General features: G+C 49.6%; 1 protein-coding gene across 5 annotated transcripts in view; it reads left to right on the top strand.

Annotated features, from left to right (window-relative positions):
* The window catches only part of TTC39A (tetratricopeptide repeat domain 39A), a 52,043-nt gene extending 40,631 nt beyond the window's left edge, over positions 1–11,412 (top strand). For 2 of the 5 annotated variants that reach the window (XM_060005038.1, XM_060005058.1), the window contains 6 exons: positions 4,317–4,408; positions 6,361–6,481; positions 8,628–8,739; positions 9,160–9,274; positions 10,201–10,317; positions 10,833–11,412. In XM_060005038.1, the coding sequence (XP_059861021.1) occupies positions 4,317–4,408; positions 6,361–6,481; positions 8,628–8,739; positions 9,160–9,274; positions 10,201–10,317; positions 10,833–10,956 (681 nt within the window). In that variant the 3' untranslated portion in view covers positions 10,957–11,412. Of the gene's footprint in view, positions 1–4,316; positions 4,409–6,360; positions 6,482–8,627; positions 8,740–8,868; positions 8,918–9,022; positions 9,044–9,159; positions 9,275–10,200; positions 10,318–10,832 lie in introns of those variants that run through there. The other 3 variants (XR_009518385.1, XM_060005049.1, XM_060005072.1) reach the window with 3 other exon arrangements.
* The last annotated feature ends 1,269 nt before the right edge of the window (positions 11,413–12,681 follow it).

Below are 12,681 nucleotides of genomic sequence, written 5' to 3'. Positions count from 1 at the left end.
TTCAGTAGTTGTGGCATGTGGGCTCAGTAGTTGTGGCACGCAGGCTCAGTAGTTGTGGTGCATGGACTTAGTTGCTCCGCGGCATGTGGGATCTTCCCAGACCAGGGCTCGAACCCGTGTCCCCTGCATTGGCAGGCGGATTCTTAACCACTGCGCCGCCAGGGAAGTCCCGGAAATGCTCTATTTCTGCACTGTCCAATGTGGTAGCCCCTAGCCATACGTGCACACAGAGCACTCGAAATGTGCCTACTGCAATTGGGAAACTGGATGTCTTCAATTTTATTCCATTTTAACTAACTTAAATGTAAAAAGTCACATGGAGCTAGTGGACATAGTACCTGACTATGCAGGTATAAACATAAAAGGCTCATTGGTTCATATAACTGAAAATTCTAGGCACATCTGACTTCAGGTAGGGCTGAATTCAGGAATTCATATTATGTCGTCCGGGCTTGTTTTTTCCACCTGGGACTGTGCTCTCCTCTATGACATCTTTGTCGTACAGGCAGGTTCCCTCCATTAGCCAGCAGGGTGGCTATGGGCTGCCTGCCCCCAACTCACATCTTCCCTTTGGTTTCAACCAGAGTCCCTGGATAGAGCCTCATTGGTCTGGCATAGATCACAAGTCAATGCCTGGAAACAGGGGTGGGAGGACCCCTCATGGATTGGGAGTAGAAGATGGGTGGTTCCCCAGAAGAAAAATGAGGTGATGCCCCAGAATAAGTGTGGATGGGGGTGGGCATTAAAGAGATGCCATGTAGGCAAAACGAAACAAAACAGATGCTCAGCGCAGCATCTTATAGCTTATAACATCATGGTGAGTGATGAAATAAGTATCAGGCGTTATCATCATAGTAACCATAGCACAGACTTCCGAACCAAGGGTCTTAGAGTCAGTCATCTAGATCATCGCAGAGCATCTGGTAGTGTCAAATCCATAGCACTTGTGTCTCAATGACCTTAAATCCCTATTTCTCATCTCTCCCCCACCTCTGCATGAAAGTCCCTTTTTAGTCCCCCTACCTGGGGCCCAAGCTGAAAGGGAGCTCTCTGGGTGTGGGCAGGTGGGGCCCGCAGGAGGAGTGGGCTTTCACGGAGCTCTGTGTGCCCAGGCGTTATCTCCGTCAGGCCCAGGAGGGGCACTGAGGCTTAGAGAGGGTGTGTGACTTTGCTGGGCCACACAGCTGCTGTGAGGAGCAGAGGGAGGATGAGGCCTCCAGGTGTCAGGGAGTCTGGCTTCCTGACTCGGCTCAGTCTCCAGCTCTGTGACTTTGGGGAGGTCAGCCTCTCTTTCTCTGCAACACTTTCCTCAGAAGGGTTTCCTGTGAAAGTAGGGGTTGTGGCACCCCGAGTTCTGGGGCTTCATTCATCCCTAATCTCCAGCACTTGGCCACCGGAGTCCACCAACTTCCACCTCTAGGAAGTTGGCCTGTGGCCACTGCCATATGTGCCGATCCCTCTGCTCAGCATTCTTCCCTGCCTGTACTACGCCGAGTCGTCCCTTTGGGCCCGTCTCGTTTCCCGCAGTACTCGCAGCTTGGGTGACCAGAAACCAGATGGTGACAACTGTGTGCTCAGTGCTGTAACGGGGGAATCTGAGGGGAGCTCAGAGGCATCCCTGGGCAGCCCAGCCAAGGGGACAAGGAAGGCTTCTGGAAAAGGAGATGTCTGAACTGAACCTTGAAGGAGGAGGAATTAGGGTGGCAGAGGGGAGAAAGTGGAAGTTCTCTCCCCAAACCGAGAGAACTGCAGGGGCGTAGGGTTTGTGGGTGGGAGTGCAGAGGGACTGTGGAGGGACCGTCCCCCTCTAAGCCACTCGCTGTAAGCTTCTTGAGGACAAGGACTGTCTGATATCACAGAGCCTGGTAGAATAATCCAGCAAAATAAATATGTGGACTCAATAGGCAAACAGATAACTCTGGGAGACAGGAGTCCCATCAGGGAAGGTGACTGCAGTTTTCCGTCAGTGTGGCCCCATAACATCCCCTGGTAACTTGGATGTCCATGGGTCTCACAACTCTAGGTCACTGCGTCCATCCTAATTCCTGTGGACTCAGTGAGGGTGCGCTGTCCAGGGGGAGTAGGAGAAGGCTCTTAGAGGAAGCCAGCAGACGAGCCTGGCAGAGAAAGGACAATGGCATCCCAGGCAGAGGGACAGCACAGGCAAAGGCCTGAGGTGAGTTCCAGGAGTGATGGGGAAGAGTGGCCAGAAGAGGAGGAGCCAGAAAAGCAGGTCACAAGGGCCCTGAGTGGCTGTTTGGGCTTCAGTCTGACAGTGGGGGAGCCCATGTTTGTGGCTTAGATTTGTGCTTTTAAGAAATCCCTCCTGCAGTCGCTGGGCATGCTCACACGCCAGGTCCTGTTCTAGGGCAGGACATACACAAATGAACCAAGCAAAGGTCCCCTCAAGGCTCATGTTCTAGTGGGAAGAGAGAGAGACAAGAAACACACAAATAGATGATGTACAGTGTAAGATAACGTCAGGTTCCAGCAAGTGCGATGAAGAAAAATCAGGTAAGGTACGGGTGCAGGGCGTGATGAACAGTGTGGTCAGGGGAGGTCTTTATGAGAAGACACCAGAATGAAGTGAAGGAGCAAGCCATGTGGACATCTCCGTGAAGAACAGTCCAGGCAGAGGGCGTTGGTAGATATTAGGGCAAGAGGGGGAGGAAGCTGAAGCCGTGAGTTGATGTGTTCTGGAAGCAGCCCGGAGGCCAGTGTGGCTAGAGTGATACGAGTGAGGGGGCAACAGTGGAGGGAAACTGGAGAGGAAACGGGGCGGACCGCACAGGGTCTCGCAGGCCATGACAGGGCATTTGGATGTTCTCCTAAGTGCGATGGGATACCGTGAGACGATGTCTAGGAGGGACTGATGTGATCTGCTTCTAAAAGGTCAGAGTGGCAGGTGGTGTGGAAAATGGCTTGCAGGGCCAGGAGGGGAGCAGGAGATCAGTTAGGAAACCATGTGAACTAGGACAGCAGAAAGACATCCCTGGTGGCCCGGAGCAGGGAGATGCTGTGGAGGCTGGTTCAATAATTGAGGTGAGGGCTAGGGCAAGGCCAGTGGGATTTCGGAGCTATATGGGAGGTAAAATCATGAGGGCTTGGTGGCTCACTACCAGGGCCGGGGAGAGGGAGAAGGCACAGATGACACCGGGAGGTTACAGATGGGATGGGGAACAGATTTCACAGAGGGGAGCTTCTTCTCAGCACATCCCACAAAGACCAGCTTTTCCTCATGTTGTGAAGGGCAGACTGCGGTGCTGAGGGCAGACTGGAACTGGGAGTAGCCCTGGGCTTCAGCATGGGTGGGGCTCCCAGGTGGAGGTTGCTTCCCACCTTCTCTCTCCTAAGACTAGACTCCAGGATGTCCTGCTCCGTTTCCTCCTCCATCCGCTACACTTGTTTGCTGGGTAGCTGCCCCAGGTGGCAGGAGCTGTGGTTCAAGACTTGGCCACTGGAGGGCAGCACAGAGCCAGACTCCCCTGGCACTGGACTTCAGGCAAAGGGGAGCGGCTTTCGGGGATGGATCTTTGGCCGGGGGTGGGGGGGTGGTTGTGGCAGCTGTCAGTGGCAGCTGTGGATCCAGTGGGCAGACCCTTGAAGCCACACAAACCTGGGGTCACTCCCAGCTCTGCTCCTAGCAGCTCTGCTGTCCCAGGAAGTAGAGGTGGGGTACAGATTCCTTTCTGGCATTGTCTTTGGGATCAAGTGAGGTGATATATGTAGAGTGCCTGGCACACAGCAAGGCAGTTTCACCAAGGGGCCCTGAGCTGAGTCCTGACCCAGGGCCCTGTTTATTCTTCTGGCCTCACACCTCTTCTTGTATATATCCCATGCTTTATGCTAGTGATTTGTATCCTACGTACACACATCTCTCTGCCCTCCCTGGCTTTGATCAGGCTGTTCCCCTTGCCTGGAAGGTCCTTTTTCTGTCTCTGTGAATCTTCCCCTCGGCGTTCAAGGGCCCAGTCTGAAGTGGCTGCTTCCCTGCAGCCCGTGCTGCCGCGTCTTTGTGTCTCCATCCTATCCTCAGCACCACCCCGTGCATCCTCTAGTTGCTTGAGGCTGCCCTGCTACGTCAGAGTGGAGAGGGCAGCTGCTTAGACATGGCCCATCGTGGATTTAACTCCCAGCTCAACTCCTCAAGCTGCTTCGGCTTCCTCGCCCAGTTTCTCCCCCTGGGGCTTGGGGATAATATAATGTCAGCTACTATGCTGGGCCACAGTGAGGTTCCAGTAAGGTACTGGTGCCAGTTCAGGACTGCGATTGGAGGGCAGGCTGCTCACACCTGACTGTTGCTCTGCCTCACACAGGCCACCTACATCTACATGAAGGCTGCCTACCTCAGCATGTTTGGGAAGGAGGACTACAAGCCATTCGGGGATGACGAAGTGGAGCTGTTCAGGTGGGTCCGACCGTTGCAACCCGTCGTAGGCCCTGCCCACAGCCAGCCTGAGCTGAGGGAGGTGGTGGAGTTGTCGTCTCCCTGACACTCCCCCACAGTCACCCCACGTGCCTGTCCTTCCCTCCCATAGCCGGGGGCCTCCTGCTGCCGCTGGTGAGAGCCCTTTGAATCCATTCAGAGGTTTTCTTTCACAAAAGTGGTTTTGTCAACATTCTTTCCACTGAACCTCTTTCACCTGGAGAGTAGGACAGATGTGGACACTGAGGTCCAGAGAGGTTCCTTCTGCTGAGTTAACCTGATCCACTCAGAAAAGCAGAGTTGGAATCACATAAACAGGATAAAACCTAGCCTCTGCCATTTGTTAGCTGTGTCACCTTGGACAATTTCAGGATCTGTAAAATGGGAATAACAACCTCTGCCTCTGCAGTGTCGTTCTGCGAATCAAAGAGGACAGATTTAAAGAGCCTGGGGTAGGGCCTGGAGCCAATAAATGGGGCGGCTGTTTTTATTCTTATCTGCACTACTGTGTTTGCCTTCTGCAAAGGGCCTAGAGCAGGGCTCAGCCATGGCAGGCTGAGGATGGAGCCTAGGGCTTTCCTCCAGTCATGGTGAGGGTTGGCCCCAACATGCAACATGCTAGGTAACCCTAGCTTCCTGGGCTGTCACAGTCACAGAGTGTTTATCATTTACTGAGTAACTCTGTGTCTCCATCTTATGTAACTCTTCTAGAAGATCTGTGAGGGTAGGAATCTGTGGGGGAGGAAGAGTAATTTTTTCTCCATCCTTCTAGGTTCTTGGCTGAGACCCTCATAATAAGATTAACAGGAGAAAAGCAAACAGAAGTTTACTAACTCCTGCATACGTGGGAGAGACTCAGGAAGACTGAGCTAACTCTGAAATGGCCCGAGCCATTACCTTAAGTGCCATCTCCAGCTAAAGGACAAAAGATCTGGGGGCATAGGGAGCCAGTTGCGGGAGGTTTTCAGGTAAAAGAGGGTATGTGGTGGTTACGCAGATTTAAGTCTCTGCCTTCTCCACTGATAAGTTTCTAGAGATTTAGTTATCCTCCTCTTCCTGGTACAGAGAGAGATAACCTTACAAATGGAGATTTCCCTTATAAATGTAAATGTCTCGTACAAAAAGGTAACTTCTACTAGGTTTTCAGAGCTTTTTGTGTGTCTGCTGTTTCTTAAAAAGAATCAGCCTAAAATAATCTTTATGCCTAAGAAGCATATTTGGGGGTAACAACTTCTCCCTTTCATATCATTGTCTCCATTTTAGGGATGAGAAAGCAGGCCCAGAAGAGGTTCCACAGTGAATAAGCAGGGGAGGTGTTTGGTGGGGGACCTCACAACTAGGTCCAGCTGTTTGCTGGGCCTGGACAGCTCAGGTTCTGAAGGTCACAGCCATACCCCCATGATTATGGCAGGGATGGAGGGTAAGGCGGAGCTGGGTGGGTGAGGCCCCAGATGTGGAGGCTTGCCCAGCTGCATACCACATTTTACCGTACCCTTGGGAACAGCTGAGGAGGCCACAACTCACGTGGCCAAAGTTAATGAAAGGTTTGTGCTGTGTGGTCTTGGGCAGGTCCTTCCCTTTATGAGTTTTAATCTCCTCTGTGAAAGTAGAGTCAGACTTCCACTGGGCCCTTAGGAAATGGGGGCTGGGAGTAGAGAGGGACGACTAAAAGGCAGAGCAGGCCTGGGGGGTTTGTGTACATTCTCACCTCTGCCTGCTGCTGCTGCTGCGGAGCCCCTTGCCTAGCCCTAGGAAGTGCTCGGGTCTTGGGGCAGGGCCTGTGAAATAAGGCCATAGCCACAGGCTATGAGTCCAACACTCTCATCATATACATGGGGAAACTGAGGCCCAGAGAGGGGCCAAGCAGAGGCTGGGGACTCTGTCCTTTCTAGCACTTTCTCGCCCTCTCCCCACCCTCCTCATCTCTTCCACAGAGCTGTGCCGGGCCTGAAACTCAAGATTGCTGGGAAATCTCTACCCACAGAGAAGTTTGCCATCCGGAAGTCCAGACGCTACCTCTCCTCCAAACCCATCTCATTGCCCATCCCTGCTCTGGTGGGTAGGAGGGCCTTGACTGGCTCTGAACTCCAGTTTGGGATTGTGGGGATGAGCTGAGAGCCAGGGATATAGCCACTGGCCCCGGGGGAAGTGGATGAGGGAAGAAGACCTCATGCCTCAGGGGCCTAGAGAGGATTTTACAATTCACCTGGTACTGGGTGGGGGACACAGATGAGCTGGAGCCTGCCTCAACCTCTGAGAAAGCACTGGTCTACTAGGGATGGGGGTGGAGAGACAGGTGAGTCGGCTGCAAGGCACCTCAAGGCAGAAAGAGCAGCCCCCCCAGACAGCCCCACACCCCTGTTCCCAGGCAGAGGCATCCCTTGGCTGTTTGTGTTTCCACCCTGTTTCTGTCTTGTCACACGATTAGAATTGTTGTTTACACTGTCCCGCCCTCACTGGACCAAGATTTTCTGAGGCTGGGACCATGTTATATTACAGTCAACTCTGAAATAACAGCAATTGCTGGCATTGTTATTGGGCACTTGCTGTGTTCAAGGCTCCTTATACCCATTGCCTATGGCCTCATTTGATCCTCACAACAACCCTCTTAGTAGGTGCTGGTGGCATCTCCATTTTACAGAAGGGGATAATAAGGCCTAATAGATAAGGAGGAAGATAAAATATCTACTAAGTAGATAAGATGTAAGTAGAAAAATGAAATAACTTGTCCAAGTCCCATAGCTAGTGAGTTAGCCAGAATTTGAACCCAGGTAGTCTGGTTCCAGAGCCCATATTCTGAACCATGGTTTTGAAGCTAATTCCATGCATGATTTGAGCAGGCATCAGAGAAGTTTCTAGTTTGTTAAGAGTCCTTGTTATTCAAATAATAAGGCAGCCAGAAAGGTAGAAAGGGTGCTGCTTCAGAGACCTGGCTCTGCTATTCACTAATTGTGTGACCCTGTGTAGGGCCCCCTTTCCCTTAATGTAAATAATAATATATTCCTTGCCCATTTCATAGGGCAGTTATGAGAATCAGCTGATAAAACATGTTAAACACTTTAGAAATCAAAAAGTTCAATATTTATGTAGAATTTATTTAGAGCTTATACCCTGAATATCTTTAAATAAAATCTGAGCTATTTTACAGGTTAAAATATACAACAAAGCAATTATCAAATGGGGGCAGAGGAAGCAACTATACGAGAAATTTAGGGGAGAATTTCCAAAACTATAATCTGAAAAATGCTATTTGTGCATAAAATGATTTCTGTGATTAAATACATTTGGGAAAGACTGGCCTGAACAAAGTTTATATACCGTAGACCTTCTTGTAGCCTTTATATGCTAATCTGCATGGTAGGTCTCCAAGGAGAAGCTTGAAGATGCAGTTTTTCCCTAACTTATTTGGCCACAGAACAATCTTTTAATGGAACACTTGCTAACTTGAGACCATGTAACAACTTGATAAAACCTTGTCTAAACTTAAAATCCCTCCCTGGAACATAACAAAAGCCATAACAAAAGTCTTTCTAGAACTTTATGTATACAAGTCACTTTCACATCCATTGCCTGGTTTGATAGTTCAGGAAATGCTAATCTAAGCTAACACAATTACTAGAATGAAAATTTGATTTAGTATTCTGAACTTCCTGGCAGTTAAGGCAAAAAAAGGCATCAGGTATGTTTCATAGATGGATACTCACGCTCAGTGCCTTGGCAAAATAGGAGAGAAGGTAACATGGTCTTAAGCTCCTGAAGTGCTTATGTAAATTATGGTTCCTCCAATATAGGAGGCCCTATTAGCTGGAGCAAGGAGGAGGACTCCCTGGAGAGTGTGGGGCATGACCTGGTCCTCAAAGAATGGGAAGAGTGTGGGCACAGAGAGATTGGGAGAGAGCAGAGTAGTGCCCCAGGAAGCCATGAGCAGAAAAGTAACTGAAAACTATCAGCAGCTGTGAGCAGAAGAGTGAGAATATGGGTCCATCTTAAATTCTCACTGGGGTAAGGGGAGATCTCAATAGTAAGAGATAAGACTCCCCATAACTCCCTCAAGTCCACAGCTTTAAAGGCTGGGCTGAGACTTCTAGAGTTAGAAGGGCCTTTGGTGATACTCTGATCTGAGCTACCCATTTTACAGATGGGGAAACTTGAGGCCCCAATGGGGAGGAAAGCTGGGACTGACTTGCTCCCCTGCCCCCAGGAAATGATGTACATTTGGAATGGCTACGCTGTGATTGGGAAGCAGCCGGAACTCACAGACGGGATACTTGAGATTATCACCAAGACTGAAGAGTTGCTGGAAAAGGGCCCAGGTGACTACCCCCAGGCCCTTGAACCTGCCAGGCTGGGTCAGACCACAGGTCTTTACAGTTGAAGATTCCCTCTACGAAAAATGTCCTTCCTCACTTCTCTACCCTGGTAATTGTCCTTTGCCTTTCCAGACTGAGCTTCAGTGGCAGCTCCTCCAAGAAGCTGTCCCTTGTCCCCCAGGTAGGGTCAGGGCCTCTTCTGGGCTCCCACAACCCCCGGGCTTCCTTCAATCAGTCCTGGTATCACTGTATTGTCATCGTCTCAGTATCTGTCTTTCCTCCCCAGATGTGAGCTCCCTGAGGATGGGGACCATGTGTGAGCCGCCTCTGTCTCCCCAGGGCCCAGCACAGAGTAGGGGCTCCATGAGTAACTGCTGAAAAAATGAACAAACCTGTCGTCTTCCCTCACTCCCCTATTCTCAGAGAATGAGTACTCAGTGGATGATGAGTGCTTGGTGAAGCTGCTGAAAGGCCTGTGTCTGAAATATCTGGGCCGTGTCCAGGAGGCCGAGGAGAATTTCAGGAGCATCTCTGCCAAGTAAGTGCCTCTGTGGCCACTCCCACTCCAGATGGCCTGCTGCTGGGCCCGTGGCTCCAGGGCAGCATTTTCTGGGCTTCTCTTTCCTCATGCACACATGCACAGTGCCTGACTCTGGACTACCCCTACTCGCTCCACATGTACTAGTGTCTATCCTGTGCCAGGACCCTTGCTGGGCACAGATCATTCCCACGTTGTCCTCTAGGGCCACCAGATTGCCCAACTACAGGAGGCCATCCGTAATGAGTTTCGTGTGAATGGTGCCCCCTGGAGTTTGTAATTTATCAACTCTGCCCTTGGGGAGTGCAGATGTTAGAGAGACAGACAGCTACAGGCAACTCAATCTGGTATGGTGAGGGCTGTGCTAGAGGAAAGCAGAGGACAGCAGGTGCCAGGAGGAGGGACCTAAACCTAATAATGCTAGATACCAGGAAAGGCTTTCCAGGGATGCCACTTAAATTGGGAAGTTTACCAGGCAGAGAAAGCAAGGAAGGAGGAGTTTTAAGTGGAGTAGGTAGAGCATGTGCAAATGCCTGGACACAGGAAAGACACCTGAGGTTGGGTGACAGTGGTCAGGTCCTTCCCTGCCTGGGTGAGGTTGTAGAGGGAAAGGGTTGCAGATGAAATAAAGGGGGAGTTGGGGACTGAGGTAGGGGTGGGCTAACTAAGGACATGACATGAGCCATAGGTTGTCAGGGACTTGGGGCCCCAGGTGCAGAGGATCGGAAGGCTTTGCTGTGGAATCTTAAGCCTTTCTAGGGCTAGGTAGTGGGAACCCTCCTAAACTGGAATTCAGATCAGAAAACCCCACAAGACCATGAGTTGGATCCTGCCATTGGGGAGAGGCTCAGGAGGAGTCTGAAGGACGTGCCTGAAGGATGTCTCAAGAGCAGAGCCTGTAAGCCATGTTTTCCTCTGTCCTGCAGTGAAAAGAGGATTAAATATGACCACTACTTGATCCCAAATGCCCTGCTGGAGCTGGCCCTGCTGTTTATGGAGCAAGGCAGAAATGAAGAGGCTGTCAAACTCTTGGAAACTGCCAAGTAAGGCATGATTGCCCTTGGTCTGTCCTTTGTTCCCCATGGAGTGCAGGGTATGGGCAGAAGAGGCCAGGCAGCAGTGAGGGAGGAGGGTGCAGGCAGAGGCAGTATAGGCAGCCCAGAGGCTGGGCCCATGTCCCTGGGGAACCCAGCTCTCACCTGGCATAGGGGAGGTCTCTTCCTCAATTTACCAATGAGGAATTGATATCCCAGCATCAGGGACTGAGGGTCACACCACAAGCCAGCTGCAGGGCTGGTGTGAAGGTGCAGGTCTCCTGCCTTCCAGCCCTTGGATCTACCTCTTGAAACCACTCCTTCAAGCTCAGGGACCAACAGTGGCACCAGAGGGCATGGTAACAGGTAATCTCTATTAGTCAGGGCCCAACTCTTTCTTTAGACAGAGGTAGGGATCTAAGCCTCTAAAAATACTGCTTGGCTAGTGGGCTCCCACAGTTCAGACTAAAGGAAAAGCACTTCCTGGAGCAGCCTCATGTGTCTGATTCTCTGGCTTCTTCCAGGCAAAATTATAAGAATTATTCCATGGAATCAAGGACACATTTTCGAATCCAGGCAGCCACACTCCAAGCCAAGTCTTCCCTAGAGAATGGCAACAGATCCATGGTTTCATCAATGCCCTTGTAGTTTTGTGCAGCATTCCCAGGCTGGAAGACAGAGTCAGCTGGACAGAGCTCCTGGAAACATTTCAAAAAGATCCCCTCCCCCTGCCCTGCCGTTGGGGTCCACCAGTGCTCCAGTGCGATGACACGACATAGGTATCTGTGCAGAAGCGAAGCTGGCATTTTCACCAGTGTGGCCAAGGGCCTTTGCCAAGGACAGAGTTGCTGGAGCCCTCTGCCTGCCCTATCACATATACGGGTACTTGTTTTTCACTGTGATGTTTAAGAGAATCTATAAACAGTTTACATTTTCCTTAGAAATACATTGATGGGATCAAAGCTTTGGAAAAAACTACCAACCAACCACCTGTAAATCACTGTTTTAACCCCTACTGATGTGGAGGCAAATCTATGATGCCAAGGGCCAAAGTGCTTTTCAGACTTGAGCGAGGTCTCAGCTTCCAGGGCTGGAAGGACCCAAAGGAGGATCTGCACTGCAGGCTTTGAGGTTTCTGGGGGTTGGACATAGAGGTTTCACACACTCCCACTACCTTCCTTCTTACACTCCCTTTGTAACAACTTTCCAATTTAAAAAAAAATCAAACACATCTTTTTAGTGAGATAATTTTGAGTCCATCTGTAGAAAAAAAAAAAAATCAATCTTCGCCACTAAGGAATAGCGATACCGAGGCCTGAAGGAAGGGGGAGCCCTGTGGCCCTTTCTGTGCCAAAGCCAAGAAGTTTGGCAGGTAAAGTTTCTCAGACACCAGTCTGCTATATGCCAAATTGAAACCACTGGGAATGATTTATGAAACATAAAAATCTTCTGTATTTCCCTTCGAGGTACACTTATTTACCGACAGCGTTTTTCTTAGAAACAGAATGGTTATTCTTGGCCTGTTTGTGTGTTTCAGATTTTTCAGTTAAGAGAAAAGATATATTTAAGTAATAAAACTTATACACTTTAAGAGATCATGCAACATCTATTTCAGTAAAATATGTTGTTGCTTGAATTCTTAGGCTGGGCAGAAAGTTTGAATCAGAAGTCATATGGCTCAGGCATGTTTTATTTAGCCAACATGATGTTTTAAAATTTTTAGAATAAGTTACTAACATTTTAAAATGGGGAGATTTCACAAATAAATCTGGTTTCTGGCATCTTATTTTAATAATCTGGCAATATTGGGCCTCATTCCCACAAGGCAACAATCAGTTGGAGCTGAGTAGAGGCTCTTTTCAACACTTACAATCTTTCTGGCGCCTAAAAGCATCTGAATCTGCACCCAGTGGGACTGTTAAAGTGAGGACTCAAGTTCAGTGACCAACAAACACCAAGTTTTACCATTCACACTCTAACAGCAGCATACTTCAACTTAACCATTTTCCTGGTAAAAATATTCATCTGTGAAAAGGTGACTCCTCAAACACTGAATGCAGTTTCTGTAAAGGAAGAACCACAAGACAACTTTTCCAGTCTTCCAGCCTGCTGTATTTAGCAAACACTTCTGAGCATTTGCCAGAAGCTAGGTGGTTTAATCTATTAATATACAACCAAGCTTCCTGCGGCTGATGCTGAATGAAGTTATGGGTTTTAGGTAAAGCATATTCTCATTAGGAAAGCAAAGCCGAAAACCCTCATCCAAGGTCCTCTTTTGCACTTAACTGTACTGTCACAGCAGAAATGCTATGAAAGGAAGACTCCTTATTTATTTTGTTAGAACTAGACAAAAGAGTGCTTTCCACAGAGGGC

This window comes from Delphinus delphis, chromosome 1 (assembly GCF_949987515.2).
Source record: "Delphinus delphis chromosome 1, mDelDel1.2, whole genome shotgun sequence".
Taxonomy (NCBI): Eukaryota; Metazoa; Chordata; class Mammalia; order Artiodactyla; family Delphinidae; genus Delphinus; species Delphinus delphis.
This window is presented reverse-complemented; position numbering and strand designations above follow the sequence as displayed.